This window comes from Fundulus heteroclitus, chromosome 21 (genome assembly GCF_011125445.2).
Source record: "Fundulus heteroclitus isolate FHET01 chromosome 21, MU-UCD_Fhet_4.1, whole genome shotgun sequence".
Taxonomy (NCBI): Eukaryota; Metazoa; Chordata; class Actinopteri; order Cyprinodontiformes; family Fundulidae; genus Fundulus; species Fundulus heteroclitus.
This window is the reverse complement of record NC_046381.1, coordinates 32,463,752-32,490,904: the sequence shown is the minus strand read 5'-3', so window position 1 is coordinate 32,490,904 and position 27,153 is coordinate 32,463,752. Positions and strand designations below refer to the sequence as shown.

Below are 27,153 nucleotides of genomic sequence, written 5' to 3'. Positions count from 1 at the left end.
AACATGGCGGCTTCAGCCGATGAAACTAGCGTTAGCGCGGCTATCGAGCAAGTTTTATCGTAATTACAGAGTATTTCTTTGCTGAGCTAACGAGCCTTTACCTGCAGCAGCAAGAGTAGCTTGGCTTGTGGTTGTGTTTTCGTCGTCGCTCTGTTACGAGCGACGACGAATCTGATTGGTTTATTTGGCCCGTCTATCACCAACATAGGCCAATCAGCTAACCAGTATTTTCGCCCCTTCCCAAAATTACTTCAACGGAAGGTTTCCAGATGGATATGCGGAGCAAATCTATCTGGCGGAGTCAGGTAAGGAGAACAGAACAGAGCGTTTGTCTTACCTTTCATCAACAGGCTTTGTATGGTCAAATAAAAAAAAATGCATAAAGAAGTTGGCCATTTGCCACAAGCAATGCAGGGGACACGGCAAACAAATAGAGAGTTCTCCGCTCAGGTGAGAAAACAATTGACACTTTCCTACTACATACCAGGTGTAGCGGAAAACAAACTGGCCAGAAGTAGCAGCATCATGCTCGGGGGGGCGCCTTTCTTCAGCACAAACTAAAATTTTATTGAGAATCAGTGGAAAGACTGTTTAAAGATGCCCTCCATGCAATCATGAGGTTGAGCCATTTCTTTAATGGAGTGGGGGGTGCTTTTAGTTTCTAAACTGGCATAGACATACCACAAGACACTTGGAATCATATTGTATTTAAAGGTGGTTTTGCAGAGTAGCTTAAGTGGAATAAATATATGTGTATGCCACACTTTTAAGATTTTTATTTGTAAAAATGTTCCATTTGTTTCCTGAATTTTTGACCGCCAGGGAATATATTTTTCCAAACTCCAATCACGAAGGAAAATCCAAAAATCATTTAGCGGACAAAACTCGTTTCTACAAGAAGAGATATTAGAAAAAAAGAAAAGACTACCGAGAGTTTTCTGTTCTTTCTCTCATCTGCACCCAGAATAGCATCTTGGTCTCTGCGCCCTGCAGTAAAGTTTCCTCTGCGGGGTGGCACACAGGGGAGAAGTTATAGAAAGGAGACGCTAAACATCACCAAACTTGGAGGCTCTCTGCGTCGGAAGGTGGAGAACAGCAGAGGGAATAAAGTGTTAGGAGTGAGTCAAAGCCGCTTAAAAAAAAAGACACCCGCGGTGGGTGGACAAGGGGTGTGCGAGTTGGTGGGTGTCGCTGCTGATGTCACACCCCCTCGAACAGCCGCGATTGGACCCTAATTAGAAATCTCGGCAGCAAATAGATAGGCGTCCTGCATGATTGAGCCCAAAGTGGCTGATGCCAAAAAAAAAAAAAAATCAGCAGGGGCGGAGAGGAGAGGAGCGGAGCGGAGCAGACAGAGAGCTGCCAGGCTGCGCTGACAGCAAAGGTTTACATCCTAGAGCTGGTGACGAGCTGGACTTTCTACAGCGAGACCCTCCCCGGTGATAATATTCACACAGAAAAAAGACAGAGCGTTGATCTGTATATACACAAAGAGAGGGAGGGAGAAGGAGGAGAGAGGACGCGGCGCTGCTCGGAGAGGCTGTCGAGACAAGTGCGAAGGAGAGTCGGCTCCAAGTTGCCCCTGCGCTCCGCTCCTGCGCCGATGGCATCCGTGCTTGGGAACAGCAGCCGCGCGTCGGGCGCTCCGAGCGGCCAGGTCAGGTGCAAGCTGAAGCGGAGGAGGAGGAGGCGATCCAAGAGAAGAGGTACGAAAACTTTGGCAGCCCCTCGTTCTTGTCGTTTTCCCCATTCCGATTGAAGGGGAGGTCGCGCGCACCGTGGCGGCTACGGGGCGCATCGTTCGCTCCTGCGCTGCGCTGCGCTGCGCTCCGCTGCTCCACAACTGCCCGCGGCGAAACGTGGCTTTTCAGTTCAAACGCCGATGATCGAACAAATGTTGGCGCCTTGTTTGGAGTCAAGCAAAAACGATGCGCTCTGGCTGTTTCATCGAAGCATATTCGCTCTTTTCTAAAGTTGACTTTGGACTGCATTTATTATCATTACTACTTTTTTTTTTTGCAAGCTCTAAAACTAAGATTTAAAGAGATGGGGAAAAAAACTCTATTTTTACTTATAAAGTAGCCTACTAAATACTTTATTTTTTTGTTACTTTTGTCTTTATGCACCTTGTTACACAATTCTGTACAACCTCATTACAAATTTTAAAATGTTTTGACTCGTAGTTTGGATGATTTCTTTTAGGTTTAGGTAGGCATCATTTTTAAACTCTTTTTTTCCCCCCACATCTAATACCCAGTGGTGACACTGCTCTCCATTAAAAAGGGAAAACGTTAACATTTGTGTGAACTATATTTAGATCCCGCAGAAAGATTGCAGGGATAATCCTAATAATTTTCCTAATGGGTGCCCCTTTGCTCTCCTGTCTCTTCCATAACATGCATTTCTCCTCGTGGCTTTTTATAAGTCCGGCACTCTGCCTTAAAGCTGAGCAGTGAAAAAGTCACATGTAGGAGAATCTGTCACCGGCCTGCATGCCAAAAAGGAAAAGCAAATTTTTTTTTATATCTAGTTTTAATATTATTTAGTTTTTCTCCTATAAGTTAAAATTTTCTAAACAGTTTCCGTGTATTTAAAGGAGTCCCAAATGAAGCCGTCTGCACACAGTAGTAAAAGCAATAGACAAAGTGTGAAACAATCAGCTGGATCCGTAATGGAAACAGAAAAGCATGCTGATTTCACTGACTTTTCCTCCCAACGCTGCAGCCAGCACTGTAATGGATGCTGATGAGGGTTTATGGTAAACAAATCCCCCCGTGCAGTTTTATGCCGTCTTTGCCAATGATATTATATCAAATAGACTAATGCACACAAGCAAAACTAATAAAAACAGTATCATTTCAATCCCCTCAGACTGAAGCTTTTGTACCTCACCACCTCTTACCATGAGACGCCATGCTTTCGTTATTTGCAGAATTGACCGCACTTTGCCGTCCGTTGTTCTAATCAATCTGTGATTGTTGGGGTAATTTCACTCTAATTTCATGTTGCACTTAAAAAGAAAACAGCAGAATGACATTTTAGAAAGAAGCATCAGTAAAAGCTTCAATCCTTGCAGCATATTGAAAGTTATTTCCCAGAGCATTTCGGCAATTACCATTAAGATGTCAAAACCAGATTTATGCTCCAGCATCACGGTAAATGATCGTCCCTTTAGCCTGTTTCTTTGTCTTTGAGCACCTCTAATAAAAGGAGAGGAGGGGGTGAGCTAAAGTAAAAACAGCTGCGGCACATTTAGTTGCATTTAGTTTTACGATGTCAGCGATGATAACGGGGAAAACTGCGTGTGCTGTTTGTGCTCGAAGACGCTGATGTGCCGCCCCATCTACACGGTGGAACGATGGACGGAAGCTCGGAACGCGTTGACATATCCGAGCAGAGCGAGCTGCCATTAACACTTTTCGCTTGTCATCAAAGTGCAAAACAGACGACCGCAAACTTCATTTCCATAACCTCTTGATTTTTAATAGCCCAAGTAATTGAGACAAGGGAGACAATACATAAAATATAGTGCCGAGGCAAATGTATTTACATAATGGAAACGATAGAATTGGTTCCACAACATTAAGCGTTGCATATGAGCGTCGCACAAACGCGGGCGCACACATTAGCTGACGGGCCTTTCTGGGTGCGTTTGCGCGGTGGGGGCTAATTTATCAGCGTTGCTGATTCACTCTGATAACATGGGACATTAAGAGGGACCGGCTCAGGGGGCCGACTGGAAATGAACTGTGTCCGTGGCCGGAGCTGGAGCCCACATTTAGATGTTTTCTTGCTGTTCTATGTGTTTCTTAAAACTACAGATTATTACACACACACACACACACACCACCCCACACAAACACACACACACACTTCAAACTGCAAATTATGGTTAAGCCTGACCAAATTCTTTCTTTTCTTTTTTTCATTTCCTTCATCATTGTGTCAAATCTTTACTCGGAAACGCCAAACGATTGTGATCTTCAGATTTTCACACAATTATTTTAAGGCAAAAACAAAGTCACAGAGGGATTACCGCATGGCATTTAGGGCTTAATCTCTTGAAAAGGCTGCAGATTATTTGCAGATGGACTCGCTAAAACCTATGAGTGTATTCAAAAAGGCTGCAGGCGGAATCCATTCTGCAGCTTCTATTAATTTCCCTTTAATGAAAAAAAAAAAAAAGTTGCTCATTTTATGATGTGCAAAACAAATAACCCCAGAGTGAAGATTGGGGATTTATTTTGTCCCATCTTTTTTTTTTTTTTTCCGGCAGCTTGACACCATCCCGTCCATGCTGGCAATTCCTAGAAATCACTGTATCCCCCAGCTTTACCTTAAAGAGCCAAAAGCCCTCAATTCCTTTACTGAGACCTCTCTCTGCATTGGTTTAGTGTTCTTTATGACCACGTCTGACCAGCCTCTTAATTAATTACATTTTTTTTTATTCACGCTAGCATCGCCGAAGGGTTGCCGGCAACACAAACAAAATCAGGTGCAGGAACATCAGAGCATACGTGCCACCGTCCGTTTTTTCTATGAACGCTGTCGGTGGATTAACAGCCATCAATCATCTGCATACGCTTTGACTGTGGCACACGTACAAGGCGGTCCATCCTGTTTATCCACAAAAATGAGTACCACAGAGATTTATGGATCAACATTCCTTTTTTATTTATTCTTTTTATTGCCACACTTATCAGCATGTAGTCCCTTGTACAGTATATCAGCATGTCATCAAGCGCGCCAAGGGGGAAAATTGAAAAACACAGCGAGTGCAACATAATATATGTACCAATTACTGTTTACGCCCCCGTTCGCAGCGAGGTGGTGGCAGAGGAGTCCGGTTTGGGCTTTAAATGTAGGGGAGGACCCTGAGGCAGAATGTAAAAGATGAGGGTCAGGTCACGCAGAATGATGGGGGTCCTCCCACATCCGAGCACCCCCCCACCCCCCACCCCTTCAATAAGACAGGTCCCTTATTGTGTGACTTCCAGAAAAAGGAGAAGGGATCGTGAACTGCAGGCTGTTCAGTTTCATCACTGTCCCTTTTAGCGCCGTGATAAAGGGGTTCTCGAGTCGAGGGCAGAGGTCAGGCTGGAGAGCAGGTTTTAACATCCACAGATCCATATTTGGTGTGAGAGATTTATTATCATGTCTAAAGAACTGTTTCCAGTAACAGGGTTTATTTTATTTTATTTTATTTTTTGCATCTGAATAATCAAAGTAACCTTTATCTTTTTTTTAAAGATGAAGCATGACAGCTCTCAGAAGCATCTTGCCGTCATGGAAATGGGAGTTAGAAATAAAAAAGACCTGCATATACAATTTAAGCTTGCTTCATCCTGCCACTAATATCTTAGATTTTATGATGTACACTTGTCATCGGCAGGCATCGGCCGGTTACTGGTATCAAGATATGCTGAGATTTTAAAAAGCTATTTCGAACTAAAAAGCGTGAACAGTGCATTTTAAATGTGCATATTTTAGGACTGTGGCGGGCATATTCAATATTCAGCACATGTTTAAAGCCAAATAACTTTGTATAAATAAAAGAATGACCTTTTGGCCAGTTATATTAGGCCAGGTTAGGGTTTTAATCTTTAAAAGTGCTACAAGAGTTATTTTAATATGATGCCAGAGAATGTTCTGTCGTGACAACAACTTGCCCCATGGTGTGTCTATCAAGCTGCGGAGTGCAAGCTCCCGATCTCAGTTTATAGCCTGACTTATTAACCAGCTAATCTCAGCTAGATAAGGAGCATCAGCGGTGAAAGGTATAATTTTATTCGAAAGAATGAGTACTTAAAACTAGCACGAAATGGATCGGGGTATTAATTCAGCATTTCTATTTTAGTAAAATAAAATAAAAAACATTATTTAAACAGGCAATAATCAGAATTATACTAGTTAAAGGAGCAGTAAGTAATAATGACATCTAGTGTTTCAAATTCCTACACAAAAAATACACTTATTAGTTTTTCTACAATTATTTTGTGGCGTTAGTGACCTTTACTTGACAGTTAGCTGACAGGAAATGGGGTTGAGACAGAGGGGACGGACATGCAGCAAAGGTCCACGGGGCCGAGACTCAAACCTGAGACGGCCGCGTGGAGGACTGAGGCCTCTGGATGTGGGATGCATGCTCTACCCCTGTGCCACCACCACACCTTCTGTTTTAAATAATGAATTGTTGTTTTGTCCAGGGTGTACTCCAACTCTTGCCCTATTACGGTTGGACATAAGCCAACCACCCCCAGCGACCCTGAAAGAATATGTTTATGAAAAACGATCATACCATGAGAACCTCACACCGCCGCATACCTAGACATTAGAGAAGAAAAGGGAAGACAATGCGAACAGCGACCAAAAATGCTGCCCTAAAAAGAAAAACAAATCTTCAGTTTAAAGTGCAGGTTTGCTTTTGACTTCTTCTAGATGATGCCCTTTTACATTATTCAAATGAGGCTTAAATAAGGACTTTTGACAAATCTATTTTTCACGTCTCGTTTGGCATCTTCCACCTCAAAGCAACGGCGACGGTTCCATTCCAGCTGCATGCACATACGTTGGGCGTCAAGCCTGTTTTTCTCCAGTCATTTTCCTGTCTGCCTCCCTGCTATCATCTGTCAAATTGTAAGAGAGAGAGAGAAAAAAAACAACAACAAAAAAAGCAAAACAATATTTCAATATAAATCCTGTAACAGCTACAACAATTTTTAAGCAACGGCACAAAGCGCGGTGACAAACACATGCAGATTTAGAACACAAGTCTTTGTAATGTTGAGCACAATGAGCACATGGAGGCTGAATGATAGCAGCAATAAAAAGCTAGCTGTGAGGAATAAATGAAAATACAAAAGTGAGGAATATGCTCGTTGCCAAGCCTCACTGGAAAAGGATCAGAGTCGACTAAGAAAAGTGGAAAATTCCTTGTTTTTTTCCAGCAGCGAGTGCTATTTTTAATCAGACGCTTGTTGAGTTTTCCTGGGTAAAAACCAGCTTTGACGGTCCCTGCAAACATGTACACAGCAGCATCGCGATCTTAGCATAGGCCCGTGCCGAGTGCATCAAGGTGCACGCGTGTAGAGCTTCGTGCAGGTTTCCCCGTACAACCGGTTTACAAATGTAGGTTCAATCGCAGCGGGGATGAAAGTGGGGCAGTGCTGCTTCCGTGTCGGGACGCCCCAATGTCACAGCGTGTGCCGCGAGAGGACGGCGGCGAAGAGATATTTTGCAGATGCGAAGCTCCCCTCAAACACTTTCTGTCACATTTGTTTGCGCTGGTGTTGATAATGGCATTAGGAGCTGCAGCAGGAACACCGCTGGCATTTATGAGGTTAATGAAGGTCGCGCCGGCGGAAACGGCACGGCGCTCCGCTGTGTGTGCTCGCATGGCTTTGTGAATTTACAGGCGCTTCCTGATTAAGGATAGCGGCGGAGAGGTCGCTCTACTTAGGACGCCACGTCCTCCAAGTGACCGTGCATTTAGCTGATGGGGGTGGGAGAAAAAAAAACGAGGTTAGTACTCCTGACCGTGGGTCTCATGAGAACAGCAGATAAAATGACCAAAGAAAAGGAATTGCACAACTATTAGTGCATTTGCATAATAATTATCTTGTAATACTCCCTTCTGGCTTTTTGGAGCTTGGCGGTGAAAAATTGTACTTAAAGTTCAGGAGCAGCAAATAAACTTCAGGAGAAAAATGACTCATTAATGCAACTTTTGGACTCCTAGTGGGCCGCCTCGGTCACGTTCGCTAAGAATAAAACAGAAGTATCAACAGAACAGATGCAGATTAAAAAAAAATAAAAAATCAGAAGGTGACACTTAAGTTAATTAGTCTGTTGTTTCATGACTCCCACAGTTGGAATGATAACGGTATTACACACACTGCGAATGACTTGTTGCGCTTGTTGCCATGACGACTCAACGCAAACAGTTAAATTGAGTTAGTCATGTGTTACGCTCCATCAATCTGTCCACAACAGCTTTCAAAAACAATGACTACTTTAGGGGGAAGACGTTTGAGAGTGCCGCGGCGGTAATATGTACGTTCTTGTGATGGAAAATGATGCTCTGGAGTGTGTCAGATGCTGCCTCCGTATGATAATTTGCTCGCGTGTCTGCGTGTGTACCACCCCTGAGTATTTGTGTACGGTACGTACGGGTGTGCAGCCACCAGGAGGGAGCTGCCAGTCTTTGTAAACACAGACAAAGCACACCGAGTCAAAGGCATTATCACTTCCTGTCAGTTTTTTGTGCGTCTGCGGTCCACCAGACAAAGCAACGAGTAGAGGCCTACAATGTAAAAGATGGAGCAAAACTGCCTGGGAGCAATTGTCAGGTGATTCTGAGGTGGTGTCAGATGCGAGCAGCGCAGCAGGTTGACGCTGCTGGAAACACAGTGGAACCTTCTCAGTGCACACACCAGAGCAGCATTGGAGAAAAAAAAGCCTTTTGTCAAGTAAAGGTTGTGGTCTATTCATCAACAAACAGTAATTCCATGTTAAATCAGCAGGGCTAAATATTTATTATTTTACTCTCTTTATATAGTTTAAAAAGGCCTTTTTTTAAAATGCAACTAGTTTTTAATTGATTGCTTGTGGAGGTAAGTAAGGTTCCAGTATAAATTTTTACCATATGATAATCTTGAGTAAAAATAACATCTATGACATTTACTAAAATTTATATACTTTTATAAAAAAAAAAAAACGACAATAAGTTGTTTCAATGACATCAGGCTAAAAGGAAAATGTCTGTTATGCCTCCCTTGAAATTATTATGGGTCTCATTTTCATACATGTGGATATGTCCCTTCCATACCTTGCAGAGAAGTCAGAATTTTTAGAGATAAGTACAATAATCCCCATTTTAAAAAAATATTCATTCACATTTGTTTATTTTAAACATACAGATAACTTTTAAATCAAGCAATTATCCAATAACAATGCACCATGAAGTAAAGAAAGCTAATTAAAGGAACAAAGCAGCACGGGAACAGAAATGGTAGATTTAATTTACATATTTGAAAAGGGATAAGAAGAAGTGCAAACTTGTTTTGCATATCATCTCCATGTGGAAAAGAGTCCTCAGCCACATGAAAGAGCAGCGAAAATGCCCATGTTGGGCCGATAGGTGGCAGCAGGATCACAATTAAAGACAGAATAAAATGCAGAAGAAGATGATCCAAAACATCCACTTGAGTGAGGCTTTGACTGTCTTTCACTCTACTTTTCTTTATGCCATTAACTTTTTCAACAGCTGATGTGTCAAAGAAGTAAAAGCTGTGCCATCTTTTATTTTTTCTAGCGTATTGCACAAGGTTACAAGATTCATAAATAAATTGATACGTCAAAGCTGGTATCAAAGGTCTGTTCAAAAAAACCTTTGCTTTGATTACCTTTTTAAAAACCGTCTACACACACACACACACATATATATATATATATATATATATATATATATATATATATATATATATATATATATATATATATATATATATATATATATATATATATATATATGACCCATTGAGCATGGCCGGAATCTTTTCAGCCTTGCTCAATGGCTTTTCCTCTACAGCCTCTTTTGTTTGGAGTGCCACAAGGTTCCATTTTAGGCCCTCCCCTTTTTTCCTTCAGTATTTTGCCGCTTTTATGTATCATACCACAGCATAATGTTAGATTCCATTTCTATGCAGATGATTTGCAGATTTATTTACTGTTAAAGCCAGGACTAAGTAATCCAAAACATTGTCTCTTTGATTGCATCCCTAAAATCATTACAGTGGCTAAGCTAGAACCATTTTCTTTTCTTTCTTTTTTTATTAAAAAAGGCAACAAAGGTCCCAAGCTGTTCAGGATTTTAGCAGTTCCAGAATCGACCATTATGATGCCCTCTATATGTAGGTGTCCCCCAGTCACCCTTTAGTTAAAAAATGTCATCTCAAGGCACTTTACAAAGTCAATTCAATCAAATCATACATACAGACTGGTCACAAGGTTTCTATTTCAGGAAACCCAGTGGATTGCATCGAGTCATTGACAAGCAGCATGTACTCCTCCTGAAAGAGTGTGTAGCCACAGTGGGCAGTTGTCTGTATTGTTGTTGACTTAGTAGCAGTCTCTCATAGAAAGCATGCATGTAGCGACAATGACATTCCCTAGAGAGTTCCACTTCCAGAGAAGAACACATTACACCTGTTTTATCTCGTTCCGCTCATTGTAGGGTAGATTTTAAACATGTTATATTTATTTTTAAAGGCAGTGCTCTCCTATTTACCCAAGTTATTGAGCTTTTATATTTGCACCAGGTCCTAAAATCAGACAAGCAACATTTACTCATGGTTCCACAAAGTTAAAACATTGGGGTGAACAAGCTTTTGTAATTGGCCGCATCTCGATTTTTGTATTAACAACCGCTAGATCTTCGATCTCTAACTGACCTTAGCCTTTTTAAAGCAAAGCTCAATACTTTTTTATTCAGTACGGCTTAAAAAACTTCAAACAGTGTTGGCACTTTTTGTTGTATCTGTATTCCTATTGCTTCATCCACCTTGTTTTTATGTTTTCTTTTGACTCCCTATTTGTTTTTGTTGTTACATATTGATTTTGTTAATCAATTTGGTCACCATAACTGTGTAAGTGGAAAGGCTATATAAATAAATTATTGATTAATTGATTGCTTGATTGATTGAAAATTGAAAATACTAAATCTTATGTAACACTATGCAAATTCGCTGTCTGATGAAATTTCACTCACCTCAGGGTGACGGATGCTTGAAACTTTCCGTATTGATTAAAGTAATAAATATCTGATTGCCTGGGGGTGCTCACAAGACCTTAAAATACCATACCCACATGGTCAGTTTATTCTTTAAATATGGAATATGGAAAATTATGGAATGAAATAGTGATGTCACGATAAAAGTAACATAAGTGTGTCCTTACTTAGAGGACTGTGCTATCCACATTCTTCATTTCCTCATGTATAGACTTGTTTCACGCAAGTTTCTTAATACAGCAGTTTAAATTTCTACAGATTGCCAAGTTTGTGTGCAAATTGTAATGACAGAGATTTATACCGGTTGACCTTCTTAAGGCAACCGGGATGCCAACCTAGATCCCCCGTTTAAAGACAGACATGGCCTGCTACAACACCGCAGAAGGACTTGAAAGAGGCTTAAATTACTTGATAATAATAAAGGAGCTATTTTTTTCAGGTAGAATTTGAAATTGAAATTTGATAGGTGCTTTTAATGGATGTCTGGCACCTTTTTAAGAGTGCCTGACAACTCGAACCCTGAATGTTGTGGTTGTATTAAACGGTGTAGATACCTGCAACCTCTACTAGGATTTACCTACCTATTTTAAGAGGTAAAACTCTAAAATAACAGAAATAATATTATTTGAAAATAGAGGAATATAAAGAACAAAAGGAAAAGCTGATCCAGTCAAATAAAATTAGTTTGAACTTTTGAGGATAACTGTTGATTCAGGGCAGCTGATTTTTTTATTTAATGTTTCTAACCCGAAGACCTGCCAACAGCAGGCAAATGCCCCACACATCACAGTGGCAAAACGTTCCTCCCGTTTATGATCCTAATTAGCTCTAACTGTGCCATCATCCCTGAGTCATCATGCCTGGAGAGAGGCCAGATCATTTGATGGTCGGCAGTTTCACCGTTTCTTCAACTCTCTCCCATCTTTCTACCTCTCTTTAACTGCTAGTCCAGCATCCTTCCTCTTCCTCTCCCACTTTAGCAGCTTGCACAATGCTATTGTTGTCTCCTGGCTTACTTGGACATAGTCACAGCATGGTAGCTGCTACTGGGATAAATTTCATAAGCCACAAATAGCCAAAGAAGGTGTTTGAATTTGGGCACCGAAAAGCAGGCTTTCTGTTGTTTCACAAACAGCGATTTAGCCAGGAATTAGGCTGCCGTTTGAGAACGGCTTGGAAATGAAAAATCCCAACCCCGTGATCAGCATCTGATGAGCTGTGGACTCCACCTGACTTAAACATTTAAACTTACATCATGCTTCAGCCAGAGCACCAGCACAAGAGTTGTGCTGACATTGCAAAGTTAGCACTGACACGCCGCCTCATATGGAGTAATGAAATTGGATGAAGCAGCTTAGACGCTCACCGTCCCTCCTCTCGCCATCAGACTCTGTGCCTATTAGAGATAACATTAATGAAGGGGACTTTGGTTGAGAATAGACACGTCCTACTGCAGGGTGGGGTGGAGAGCGTGGTGAAGGTGTAGGGTGCTAACAGCATTCATTTCCATTAATAAGAAGGAGTGTTTTACAAGAGGGCCCCTCCGTAGGGCTCTCCCTAGAGGCTCTGGAAAATCCTACACGTTTGGTTTCCAGGCAGGCACGCGGAGACGTACTGCTGCAGGGTCCATTTGTCTAAAAAACTTGTTTTAACCTTCATTTACGCAACTTGGGCAGAGGAAGACACTCAATCACAATAATCACCGCTGTCCATCTTTGCTGGATTATTAATGTGAATGAGGGGAGAAGACTAATTAGCTGTTCTTTTCAGCTGTTCAGCATGTTTTTCCTCCCCGGAGGGCTAAAGAGAGTGGTCTTAAGCTGCTTTACAGTGGATCTGAAAATCACGTACTTATGTACTCCCTGTTGAAATGTCAGCTTTTTTTTTTGTGATGGCAAATGATACCATGTGAAATCATTTCTATTTATTTTTCAGCTTCAGTGTGATGTGTATCCTATGTAATTTTATGGTCAATTCCTGTTATTAACTTATTTGAAGAAAGGTTATCAAAAGGACCTTGTTCTTCAAAGGCATAATGAGAAGTGATTTGTGAAACCTTTACTCTAGGAGTGTCTAAACCGCTTAGCATTGGGCAAAAATCATGAGGTCAAAAGTTTTAACACTCTGAAAAGATATAACTAATATACAAAAACTAAAATCCACCAAAAATATTTCATGACTTTCATTTTACCTGCTTTACATTAAACTAAGCATGACATATTTGAATCGAAAAAATAAAGCAATCATACGTTTTTGTATAGTAAAAGGCTGTGTAAATTATGGCAGATCCAAAACTTAAAATTGCCTCATTTAAAGAAAGGGATCCAATTTTTTGGGGAACTACAGATTTTTTTAATGTCTATTTTTATCAATAAGAACTATTTACGAGGGGTCACCCTGTCTTTGAGCATTGTCTGTATATAGCCAAGTTTAATCCATTAATTAAAAGTAGGTTTGGGTGCTTCAAAGTCTGCCTTTGTCTAAACGTCACTAGACAGAAGCGACTTTCAAGATTTTAAGTCGTTCATAATAATTTTGCCCCAATTAAAAATAAAGTGTCTACATCTGCATCAAACACCTGTGCTTGATCAAATTTGTATAATCCTTAAATTGCAGTTAGGGGCCTTACAAAATCAGCCCAGGGGCCGCTAATTGCTTTGAACAACCCTGCTGTACTCTATTTGTGAAATACCAATTCCAAGTGACCGTTAGCTTCACCAAGAATATTGCAGTTGGTTTTGTGAACCCAATTTTGTGCCGTCTTGCATCATGAGCTGCTGTACCGTTTTATCCATACTGAGGCCATAACGTTCAAATAACCTTCAGAAATCATCCCAGTCAGGTATTTTTTTTTCTTGGGAGGAAAAAAATGTAGGAGCCATTTATCAGCCAGCTAACTGGCAACATGTGTGGGAGGGGCATTACTATCCTTTTCTGTGCTCCGTATGGCAGAAGAACAGTCTAGTCATTCCGTCACTGTGTCTTATTAAAGGGAAGCTGGACCAGTATAGCTGCAACTGTGGGAAACCTTGGTGTGCCTTCACACTTCTAATATCATATGGAGATATCGCTGAGATACGTTAGATGCAGTTTAAGCGTTCTGGAAGTACGTGTGAAATTTCAGACTTTTACCTAACACAAGGCTATATTTAAGCAGCAAGCTCTTTTACAAATTAGGTTTTATTTTTCAGTGCATGACTTCCAGAAGCCATAATTACAAACAAATTTCACCTTGCAAAATTACCTTTAATTTCACCTTGTCTTACTGGTGGTGTCCAGCATATTCTCACGCTGATTCACCCTCTGCACGGACATCCGATGGTGGCTGATTGTGGCGAGGCGGAAATTGCATTAAGTTCATTCAAGAACTGGCTGATAGATTTGCTTAATGACAGATTAGCGCGTCTTGATGAGTGGACAAATGTAAACTTTGGCCTCGTTATTCTGCCCTAACACCAGCATAACCCCCCTCCTCATCCCACTGTAAATCCCTCTCTCGTCCATCATTTCTATCATCCTTTCGGGTCTTCGTCTTGGAGAGGCCAACAGAATAATCTCCCAAGTAGTATGAAAAGATTTATGAAAAAGGAAAAAAAAAAAAAATCTTTGACTGCATTAGCTGTGCGGATCAGCACACGCGTTTGCTGGCAGGGGTCAAGTTTGGAGTTTTTATTTACCTCTGGGCTGATCCTTGCGATATGCGAGGTCCTGTTTTCCAACTTTCTCCTCAGTCAGGCACCGTGTTGTTTGTTTTTCTCCCTGCTGCCGTGATTTTGATTTGTACAGCTTGAAGTGCTGGAGCGTAGTGGATGTGTTTGCGTTTACCCGAAAAACTAAGAGTTCCAATCAGCCATCCATTGCCTCCGATAGCTCAGAGTGTATTTGGCTTCCCCCAGATAAGGCCTGAGTATACATCCAGGCGGATTCAGCTGAATTGTTTGAACACGCGCGCACTGCTTTGGCATGGGTCTGCCTGGACGGGCTGTGTCATAACGGAGAATTTCATCCTCGCCCCTCGCAGTCAGTGGCGCTCCAGGGCTGTAACTGTTAGTAAAGGGTGAAGGGTGTGTAGAACCAGAGGGGCTACGAATGTTGCCTTGCATAAAGGACAAAAACAGGATATCTTGAGGCTGGAAGTGTCCCTGAGATGCTAGAACAGATGGACCTACATAGCCGCCATTCCATATTTAGACCCAAGGTAGCTGTTGTGAAAAAAAAAAGAAAAGAAAGTCCTATACAGTACATCTACTTTCTGGGCTGCGTCGATGTTTGTTGTGCTTCTGTTATTCAGCTTTCTCTCGCTCTGCTGATCACTGCCAGCTAACATGGATGTGAACTTTAATTTTACTTCGATGGCAAGATTGTTCTAATGAGTCATTTAGATAAAGTTAAAGATTCAATTTCTTGAAAGATTACATTTAAAATATGCAACTATGCCTGCCAACACAAATCAGAATGATAGTGAAATAGACTGAAACTAGAAGTTAGCTAGTTAGAGGATCTGTAGGCATGCGTTGATTGTCTTTTATAGTTTTTGAATCTTTCTGGTATTTCTCAGCAGGTGTACTGGTATTGGGTGGTAATTTGGTTAAGGAAGAGAAATGAAAGGGGGATACTATTTAATTCTGAATCATTAAATATGTAAGCTGAGCCCTACTTTCATTTGTTCTGAAGCAGTAATAAATTGTTACAATGAGTACGTGCTGGTATTAAGGTTCTCACGGTACAACAACTTTGAGAAGAAATGCAGCTATTTCAGATTATTAACACATGTATTTAAAAGAAAAACACACAAGGTTATTTAACTACTATGATGTAAAGTGTTCGCTTCAAGTGGCAATAAGCTAAATGCCATTATTTTAGACAGAAATAACTAAAGAATAGTCATGTGAAGAACTAAAGGTATCTTTTTAGATGGAGTACACAACGTCTCTCTGTGTTGTTCTCCAGTCTCTTGTTTACAAAGCCAGGCCGGTGGTGCGTGCATGTGAACAGCTGCGGCTAGGGGCTTAGCCCCTCCCCACCCATTAAATGCCACCATCAGAACAGTGTAGCATAGGAGCAAAATGGAATCATTCTCTTGATAACGACATTATAAAGTTATGAGTTATCTACTTCTTCACTGGACATGTTCTTCCAAAAGGTGATGCTGTTTTGCTGTGTATTTATCCTTGCAAATATTCGCGTACTAGCTGACAAGTGAGAAGTGGAGTGGAAAGGGGGAGTGGAGGTAGAGTGTTGCGGCTTCTCACACATCTCGTTTTGGTCTACAGGCAGTGTTCAACAGGCCACCTACTGGGGAATTTTCACCTATGGCTCCTTTAATAAAAGCGCTGTGTTAAATTTCCACATCGTGACGGTAAATTGTCTGTGAACGGACCGCATATCCAAACAGCCAGGTGGATCTGTTCTATAAGGAAAACTCCATAGCAGTCTTTCAGCTCACTGCGTTGCAGTGGGCAGCAAAAAGGTTCGGAGAGGGATGGTGCATTGTTCTATGCCCTATAAAGATGGAGAAACTCCATTTACTCCGGCCCTTTCTCTGACTGTAAATTAAAATGACGTAACGTAAATCGGAATGTTATGACAGAAAAACTAACCGCTTTTAAAACCTTGGTGTACTTTCATAGTGGTAGATAGCCCATGTCTATGTGGCAATCAGGTCATGACATATATTCATCTATTTTACCTGATGCTAGTTTGCCTAGAAAGGTGTAATTTTAATATGTTTTCTCCTAACCCTAACACCTAACTACTATGTTTTGCATAAATGAAAATGTCAGCCTCACCTACATAGGATAAAGTCCCTGTTACAAATTAATTTGGCAGATGGCCATTATGCTGCACGTCACTAAGCCTCTCTCCATAGTCCTCTGTCTTTAATTACACATTAAAAATAAAGGTTAGAGAAGCCTTTGAACTATTTGCTATTGTCTCATACTCCATCAAATTGTGATGCCACCTCAAGTGTCATCATTTCCACTTAACTATTCTCACTTATCATGACTGTTTTCTGTTTAAATTACTGGTTTTGAATTTTTGTGAGATGAAAACAAATTTCAGCTTCCAAAAAATAGAATTTAACAAGTAAAACTGGTACAGTAATTTTATTTTGGTAGATTTAAAACAGAAATTCTGAAAGTAGAAATGACATATCATAAGTTATTTATCAGCACATACGTGGCAGACACTTGTACCTGAAAGTAGCCTTTCGCCTAATTGGGACAAAATAAATTTGGCTTATACTGATCAGAAAATTATGTGTTGTTTCTTCAAGCAACGTGAGACGCAGTCATATTTATATAAGGTATAATGTTTTTAACAATAAAATATACTCTCCAGAAAAAAAAAAAGAAAATCAAACTAATCACGTGCTGCACCTTCTCAGATATGGATGTGACGCGTGGTTGTGAGGCATCCGCCAAGCTAATTTAAAGTTTTACTGCAGAAAACCTAGCATGCCCTGTTGGTTTGCTGCAGAGCAGGAGAGTGGCAACATGGTTTAATGATAATAGCTCTGACGATTGCAGAGATAATCCTCCTGCTCGTCCTGCTGACTGCGGAGAGCCCAGGCTTTGTTCTCCACTCCACCTATTAGCGTGATGGAAGTTCATTTTAATTTGAATGGACCATCAGTGGGATAAGAGGGTGCTTGTGTGTGTGTGTGTGTGTGTGTGCGTGCGTGCGTGCGTGCGTGCGTGCGTGTGTGTGTGTGTGTGTGTGTGTGTGTGTGTGTGTGTGTGTGTGTGAGTGTGTGTGTGTGTGTGTGTGTGTGTGTGTGTGTGTGTGTGTGTGTGTGTGGCAGAAAAACTGAGCATGGTGCTGAAACTGGTGCAGGGACATGCCTGCATGTACACACTGTGATGTTAAACTGAGACAACCACAGAAAAGTGGCAGCAGGTGAGTGTGGCGACCTCTCTAGGCAGCAGGTGCTCCGTTCTTTTTGGCAACTGTTTCGGCAAAATTTCTCCTCACAGTCAGCCACAGCTAAGACTCAAAACAGTGAGATGGTAAACAAAGTGCTAAAAGAGCACAAATATAACAATGAGAGAACATGGAAACGCTCGTATTCTTTAGATGATTTTACAGCAACTTGTAGAAGAAACGCTTTCCCCTATAAAGATTACACCAATTACACCAGCATTCAATTTTACTTTGGGATTAATAAAGTATTTTGTAACAGAATTGAATAGAAATCATTTTTTTTTAGTTTGAGATCATTTTGCCTTATTCTTCCGAGATTATGAAATCGGTGGTATTTGAATCAGTATGACCTGCCAAAACCAACTTTGGCTGATTCTGATTTCTCTCGAAGAACTATTACACAAGAAGACATACCAGCATCAAACTTTGTCCTCCGATCAGCCTTCCTGGTACCTGTTGAAAGTCTTGCTCTCGCTGACTTGCACGAAGCCTTAGTGAACCAGACAAGTCAAGAATCAAGAATATTCTATTTGTGACCGCGGTAAAATTTCTCTTTGGCTACTCCGGTTTACATTACAGTTCACATTACACATAATCAGTGGCGTCGGGCATCATAAGTTAAGTGGGGCACATAAACTCAACACCAGTTATAGATAGCAGTTGATTCTTTTGTGATGCATACCACCTGACTTTGATTGGTGTTAAATCAAACAGATAAATTTGCATATACCAACACAATAGAAAAAACATTTTATATAAGCTGAATGTAATATAATTTTTATACATAAATTAAAAACAAAGGCTCAATCATATTGTTAATTTATTGAACAGAAAAAATTCACATCAGTCATTCAATGAGCTAGCAAGGACAACCAACACTAGATTTGATTTTAGTTTCCATGTACCTATGTTTTATTTTGTTGAACTTTTCCTACATTTTATTCCAACTGTTTTTATTTGCTTTTATACTGTTTTTATTTTCCAATGTTTTAATCATGTAAAACACATTGCATTTTCCTTTTACTGAAATATGCTGTACAAATAAATGCGCCTTGCCTAGATTGCCGCACTCAATCCGGCAGAATGTAAACGTAACATACGCAATATGTGCATGTGTCCAGTACTTTGATTGGACGATCAGAGCTTGGGGCTGTAGGATTTGTGCCCCACAGCTATCTACTGAGAGCGTGTTGAGCATACGCGCTGCGATTTCAGATGTTCATTATTTAAACAAACGTTGGTGGACCGGCCCCAATATCAAGGCGCCTCAAGAGGATTTAGCCTACTAAGCTTGTCAGTATTCTGGCAGACTTAGATATATAGACACAAATGTTTCTTACAGAATTTTATTGATAAGGTAATCGGTCTTTTTTGCAATATCACTCTATAAAGAACGATCATGTCCCATTGACTATTGCGAACATAGAGCTCCACAGCAACACCTGGTGGGGACTGGCCCCAAATGCAGAGAAGCCAGAGCACATAATGAACTATGTAATTCTGCGCATATCTTCTGACCTGTGTATACTTTATACACTGCTATGCATGGGGTAAAAGTTGGTGGTTTGTCGAGGCAGATAACAGTTCACACTGAGCCTGGTTCTGCTGGAAGTTTTCCTCCCTGTTAAAGGGGAGTTTTCCTCTCCACTGTCGCTACATGCATGCTCAGTATGAGGGATTGCTGCAAAGTCATCAACAATGCAGAGACTGTCCACTGTGGCTCTACGCTCTTTCAGGAGGAGTGAACGCTGCTTGTCAAGACTTGATGCAAGCTGCTGGGTTTCCTTAGATAGGAAACTTTTTACCCAATCTGTCTGTATGATTTGATTAAATTTGACTTGTATAAGGCTTTGAGAAGACGTGTTGTGAGTTGCCGCTATTTAAATAAAATTGAATAGAAAAGTGTTAGCAGCATCACTGAGACATATTCTTAGGTGACCCTCAGTTAGCGCTGGCTCCCTGTGGCACTGTTTGAGTTTGTACAGTGCCATCCTGCTGTTGAACTGGCTGACAGAGTAAACAAGGTTCGCTCAGTCTGGGTAGTTTGTCACAGCTGTGACTTCAGGGCTATCTAAATGGCAGCAAGTGAGCGCGTTCATCATTGCATTCATCCTTTGCAGTGTGAGAGATGGATAGCCTACCAGTCGACCAGGTCATGAGTTATCACTCACCAGGGGCTGCTGGTTCATTTCGAGGTCAAAGGACTATTTGTCTTCGGGCAAACGTGCCTTCCTTATGCTGGAATACACACAGATAGACATCCCTTTACTCATAGCCTCAAACACTAATTTGAGGTGGGTCTGTGTACATTTGTCTTGTCAACATTTCGTTGGTCTTATTGCACTCTCTGTAGTTTAATTGTTGCTCTTAAAGTTGAATTGATGAAACAGGTGTTGTTTATGTCACCATCCTACTGTTAGAAATGATTGTTTCCCTCCTTTTACCAGGACCTTATATCTGTGATCTATGTATCACTTTCAGAAATTTGCTGTAATGTATCAAGTAGTTTTCAAGTGTCATGAAATAAAAAGGGGAATTCTTCACTACTGCCATGCTTCAGTTGTCTGCCATTGCCAAATAAGAATTTGCACATATTAGATAAACCTCTGGGCAAGTCGTATCAATATTTCAAGGAAAAAGCATATGGCAAATAACATGGAATCATGAGAAGGGTTAGTGAACTGAAAATTAGTAAGGTAATTTGGTTAAAAATTCTACATTATAATTTAAAAAGGCCTTCCATTGCTGAAACACAGAGGTATAAGTATCATAGTTTTAGTATTATTTGCTGAATCTCGGCCAAAACATGGGTTTCTTAACATAATAAATGAATGCTAAAAATCAGAAAGTCAGACTCCGGCTCAGAATGCACATAATTGCACATAACACAAGACATAAAAAAGCAGTTGAATAATACCGTATCTTTTGAACTATAAGTTGTTTCGGTATATAAGTCGCGTCAGTCAAAAAATGTGTCATAACAAGAAAAAAGAAAGATATATAAGTCGCACCAGACTATACACATTAATTTGGACATTTATTTCATACAATCCAAGACTAAAAACTGACATTTAATCTGGTAAGGCAATCTATTAAATTACACAGTTGCATTCACAACTGGCTGAATAACATGGAACAGCTTTTGCCGGTGATAGATCATCAAAAATAGGGACAGTCCCTGGAAACCGGGGACGTCTGATTACTCTATTTCAAGTGGTACAGGAACAGGATAGTTTTCACAAGCGTAGCGAGCCCTCTTGTGGCTAAAGATGGTAATGTTTACTCCTTGGTTCATGCTGGTCAAGATGAAATACCATTTAAATTTGATACATAAGCCGCACCCGAATATAAGTCGCAGGATCAGCCAACTATGACAAAAAGTGTGACTTACAGTCCAAAAAAATACGATAATTAAAAAACAAACAACGCCTCTTAGAAGGCACTCAAAGGCAAACAAAGAGCCAATAACTAAAAGTCCCATCCGGGTGTGGGTACTGTAATGCAGTGTCAAATTTGTTTTGAATGTGGGAACTAAGCCACACCCGATTTTAGCATGTTCTGGTTGAAAGGCATTAAGTTTTTGAGATTCCCTAGTTATGATGCGAACTACCACCATCAATAAAACACATGAAACTGTATTTCCAGTCATTTTTGCATTCAAACCATAAGGGAAATGTTTTCCAAATAGATATTGTGCAGCATGATGTGTCCAAGTAGTTTACTGAGATATAAGCCACCAGAACAGCTGATAAATATTCTGTATTTCTGTATCTCAATTTACATACTTGTTTTAATATTTACAGAGGTCTTAGGAGATGACTGGGCTGCTCCGTGATCTCTGACTTTCTTAATCACAATTCTGACTTCAGGGGGCATTTTTGCTATTTGGCTGACTGGGAACTCAGACTATTCGACTTCCGAGAACAAACAGAATACACAATTACAGCACATTCATAGAACAGTTGTCTGACTGTTAGCACCCTAATATTTGTGAAAGCAGAATGAGGAGAGCTCTGAAAGATTTCCACTAAATGAAGAGCATTTTTTTGTGTATCAGGCTGGCTTTGTTAATTGCTTCATTCAAATGTTATTCCACCATCAAATGCCACTTATTCACAGACAGCATTGTTGCTTGTGAAAACGATTATGCTATCAATGGACGCTGGAGTGCAGGGTCTAAATATGCAATAACATTAACTGTGTCTTTTTTTTTTAACAGTGTTATTAACAGTTTCATTATAAAAGGCTGAAAGCTGGAATGAAAGTGTTATCTCCGGCACAAATTTAGAAAACATGAACACACCAGCAGATTAGCTTTTAACATCACCCACAGACCTCCTGGCTGTGAGTTGGAGTGTTGTTATGCAATATGAGTCAGAGGCTATATGAACTGGAGCTTTGTTAAAACTGGAGAATGCATTATCATTAGCGAGACTGGAGTACGGTAGAAGCAACGTTGGGATAGCGAAAAGAAATGTTATTCTTGCATTTTTTTCCCCCCGTCATTTCAATCTCTGAAGAAAGACAGCCCTGATCCCAGCAATGATATGCAAGAAAACAGTTTTCCCAGCTACTCTCACCTCATCTGTTCAGATGAGACGAAATAAGATGAGAGTTTAATGATGCCATGGGGGAATGGCAGTGTCACAGCCACAGCCGCTAATAACAGAGGAGCTGCGCAAAGAATGGGGTTATTGTATGAATTTAGCAGAGTGGGGAACTGTTAGGTGAGCTCAGACCAGCAGTATTGATAAGAAACCTGTTTTTGGCACATGCTGCCTTGAACAAACAACAACAACACTGTTAATTATTGTTTGTTCCAGAGAGAAAAGCAGCACCTGAAGATTAAGGCACCCACAAAAGGAAGAATGGGGAACATTATGAAAAAAACATTAGAATTTGCTTCATTACATGAGTCGGTTTAGAGGCAAAAATAGATTTTTTTTTTTTTTTTATGCTTTAGCATCAGTTACATGTATCTCCATACAAGCAATAGGAAAATGCCATAAATAAGTTATGTGCTCACAAATAACTTTACATTTTCATGCATTTTAATGGGCAATTCTCTTTTGCAATAAATATCACCATCCAAATGAATTAAACTTGTTGTGCCTTGTTCATAGGAACGCTTTAAGTATTCACACCCCTTGAAGGCATTCCCATTTTATCATGTAAACTTCCCTTTATTTTATTGGTAAATGCATAGTTGTGCCTTGTGCAGTAGAAGGAAATCGATCAACCTTTCTTAATCTGAAACCCCTAACCACTCAAACCAGCTACCTCCAGAAGTCATTAGAATAATAATTAGAAAGGAGTCCACCTATGTGTAATTCTATTTCAGATGTTCTCTGAAGGCCTCAGGTATTTACTAGACCAAGCAATAGTTGATACATAACATTGGTTAACAAACAGTATCATGAATACCAAGAAACACAGCAGACAGGTCAATAATATGGAACCTTCCAATATAGACCAAGCCAGGATCATTTATTAGAGAAGCACAAAAGAAGCCCATGGTAACTGTGGAGGACTGAACTCATTTATTTTAATTATTTGTAATAAAACCTGTCCATCAACTAGAGACACCATCCTAACATTGGCACATGGTGATGGCAGCCTCTTGCTGTGAGTTGAACAGAGTTAAGTAGGAGATGGCTGGAGCTCTAGACAAAACAATCCAGGAAGAAAACCTGTTAAAAGCTCTCAAAAGAGGTTCACTTTCCTGCAGAACAAGACCTCACATACAGCCAGAGCTGCAGATAAATGGGTTCCATAAGTGGTGTCAAACATTTCGCCACACGGCTAAACTCATCAAGTTGTAAGTATTCAGGAGCAACTAAAAACTAAAATAAAACTAAAATTGCAAAATTTTGAATTCAAGAATATTTCTTTTAGAAAAGAGTCTCCCAAGTTATCAAAAGAACAGCATACAAATGTCCTTACATTTATTTAGGTTGATATTTTTCTATTTTCTTGGTCTGGAAAGCTGTTTAATGTAATGATCAGAGGAAACGGACCCAGAATTCAGCCAGACCAGCAGAGGTTCAGATTAGGTTCTTTATTAACAAAAATCAAAGACTGAGGCAAAAACCAAAAAAGACCTCACAACCAAAAGACGGCACCGAAATAAACAGACTAACGGGGCAGGCAGGACAGGAACCAACAGGAACAGGATGGCTCAGATAACTGGAGACAAGGGGTCAAAAATCCAAAAGTAAACCAATAAACAGAAACTTGCAGGAGGAGACTCACCCATACTCAAACAGACGACCTGGCACTGATGTCTGGTCTCAACAGTTTATATGGAGGTGGAAGCAGGTGAAACCGGTGAGAAGTGATTGCAGCAGGGGTGGAGTTAGGCAGGTGTGCAGAATAAGTAATTAGACCAGACATCAGTGCTGAGGCTCAAAACAAGAACAGATCAGACAAATATAAATAGCTGACAGAAACAAACTACACACACACGATCTAATAAAGAACAAAACAACCCTGAAGTACAAACCTAAAACAGAAAATAAAGCTAAGACTAAAACTGATGACAAAACAGGATAAACTAACAGTAAACAAGAACCTAGACAAGACAAAACTCAAAGCAACCAGAGAACCTAAGGAAGGAGGGCAAAATACCTTAAACATAAACCAGAACGTGACATTTAAGCGATGTTTTCAACAAGAACCACTTAATGTAAATATCACCTATAAAGTTGCCCTAGAACATGATAGTGTTAATTTGCATCAACTTGCTCTGGTGCACTTAATTGGCTCCTTTTCTTTATTTCTGTTCCTTAGCCCCCAGTAATCTGCACTTGGACACCTCTGTTTTAGATCAGAGCTTATACAGATGTCTAAATGGTCCAGTCAAAGTCCAGACCTAAATGCAATTGAATATTTGTGACAAAACGTGTACCGATGCGCTTTATTTATCAGAATGAGGTTGAATTATTTTGCGAAAAAGAGTGGATATAAATTGTGCATATTACTAGTAAAGACCTAATGCAAACCACTTGTAGCTGTAATTGCAGTGAGAGGTAATTCTCCAGCAAGCCGAGTCTGTGACTGAATACAGATTCATGCAACACCTCTTAGACTTCGGTTAGTAAAAAATGTTTAAACCATGCATCAGTGGCCTTCCGCTTCACTATTTTTGCACCATTTTGTCTTGGCCTGTCACATGAAATCTCCTTCAAACACACGGATAACAGTTGTGGTAAAATGACAAGACGATCAGAACGGTGAAAGAGAATGAATAATTGTTCAATCCATTCTAACTGTGCAACTGGGAGTAAGCGAGTCCATCTACAGCAGCAACCACTTCCACTCCCCGGAGACAAATTGTAATAATCAGACTTGTTGGTTGGCACGCCGTCCCTCTGGGCCTTCAGCTCCCAGCCTGAGGTCCTCCACACACCTGCTTGCCGCCGGCCGTCTCTCCTGCCAGGCCCGTAATCCGATCCTTATTGGCTGCGCGCTCGGCCAAGCCGCACCAATGCCCATTATCAGGCTCTAAGCAGGTGCTGAGACGTATCGCTCTTGATCACAATGCAGGATTTGCGGCGAGTACACATCCAGCAATCCATTTTTCAATTTGGTCTCCTGCCTGAGATAAATTAACAGATGTCGATTGATTTTCCTTCCTGTGCAACTGCGAGCCTTGTTTACACCTGACAACCAGGGGCGTTATACCTGGGTGGCTGTTTGAGAAAAACGCACGCTATAATTAGCTTTCTTTTTTTTTTTTGATTAGACAAACACTTGACAGGAGACTTAATAGGCAGTTACTTCGACACATTTTTCCTTTCTTACCATTTTGTTGCAGTTAATCAACAGATTTTAGTAAAGCGAGGTGTTGCAGCAAGTGGTAAAGCCTGTGTCATCATCTCACAAATACAGTCGTCTCTTGGCGATGTTCTACTACTTTCTCATCGACAGGCATTAATAAAACCTGAAGAAAGAAGAAAGTTCCTCACCGTTTTGCGTCCAGGCTCCGCTTTAATCACACTTGCAAAGAGCACTGCAAAGTCAGCCCTTCTCCTCTTGGAGACTCGGATTCAGGTTGGCACCATCTCGAGGGGCCCCCAGTGCTTTCGCAGCCATCTCCCTTCACCAGCTGGTTATTATTGCTAAAAATACGCTAATAAAACTGGTGTAGCCTGGCACCATCACACCCTAATGACGGGAGTCAAGTGGCGCGAGGCAGATAGCCCCTCACATGAGTGCTGTCACAAGCCATTTAATTGAAGTTGAGGAAATGGGAGCCGGCATTATTTTGCTCTAAGCACCCCGCCACCCTCAACACACACGCGCGCCCCAGCACCCACCCCCGCACACATACGTCGCTTTCCACTAATACGCCGCCTTTATTGCGTGCTGCTATTATCTCTGCGATCTCGTGACATTTTCGCAGAGCGATGGTGTGATGTTCATTCATATCTATTGTTTCACGGCTCCCTTTGTTTTGTTTTGTTTTGTAATCAAACTGTTGTGTGTGGAGACATACACAACAGTTGATATAGTGATACTCATATTATGACTGGAATACATGTCAAAAGACTTACATTTTGAATATTGTCCAAATCGAAATAAAGGACATTAGGCATCATATTTAGAAGTGAGTGATCCTAAAACAGTGCATTCAATAACAGTCGAAGAACAAGCAGTAAGTAAAATACCATCACTGATGGACGTTGTCTCTCACTCTATGCATGTAGCTGTTGCAGAGATGGAGAGCTCTTTCAGTGGCATGTTTTGCTTTAGTATTAAACCCCAGTGCCAAAGTCAATCCAACAGTTCTTGTTCCACTTAAAGAATAATTTTCATGCCAGCGACCCTATTGTCTTCAATGAGTCCTAACTGAATTCCCATTTAGTGAGCCATCCTGCTTTGTTTTAAGAGTTGTCCCCTTTGATTTGGTCCTAAACGAACTTGGCGAGGTGAGATATGAGTCTCTTATACAGAGATCCAGTTTCGGGTTTGGATACAGTGCTTTGTTGAAGGTCATTACATTTATTTATTTTTTTTGTCTTTTAATCGGAACCAGGATAACGGAAAAGCTCACTTGTCCCGGGAAGCTCAGCAACTGTCTCAAAATCATCCTCATGGATTTTTCATTTGTCAGCCATTCATTTTTATGAACACACATCCTGTTCCTCCTTTGGGTAACTGGGGCTTCTGTCTCCATGTTGGGCCTTGTGTAAAGAGAATAAAGACAGGAGGGTCTACGGGGAGACAGGAGGAAAGTGGAGCAAAATGAGGTCAGACATGAAGGTGGCAGGACTTGTAGAGAGGGGGACCGGAAGATTGATGGATAATGGAGGTGATTTCTAGGGGAACCCTATTCCTCTGTGTTCATTTGTTGTGAGTGAAAGGAAGTTGAATGAGCACATCCGCAGTTAGTAGGTTTATGTGTGCATGCGGCCAGCGCTCTCACCCCCAACTCGCAG

At 40.8% G+C, this 27,153-nt stretch overlaps 1 protein-coding gene across 2 annotated transcripts in view; it reads left to right on the top strand.

Annotated features, from left to right (window-relative positions):
• Positions 1–973: 973 nt before the first annotated feature.
• Positions 974–27,153, top strand: part of LOC105924750 (double-stranded RNA-specific editase B2-like) — a 177,419-nt gene continuing 151,239 nt past the window's right edge. The window contains exon 1 of one of the 2 annotated variants that reach the window (XM_036125439.1): positions 974–1,706. In XM_036125439.1, the coding sequence (XP_035981332.1) occupies positions 1,604–1,706 (103 nt within the window). In that variant the 5' untranslated portion in view covers positions 974–1,603. The remainder of the gene's footprint in view (positions 1,707–27,153) is intronic. The other variant, XM_036125440.1, reaches the window with a different exon arrangement.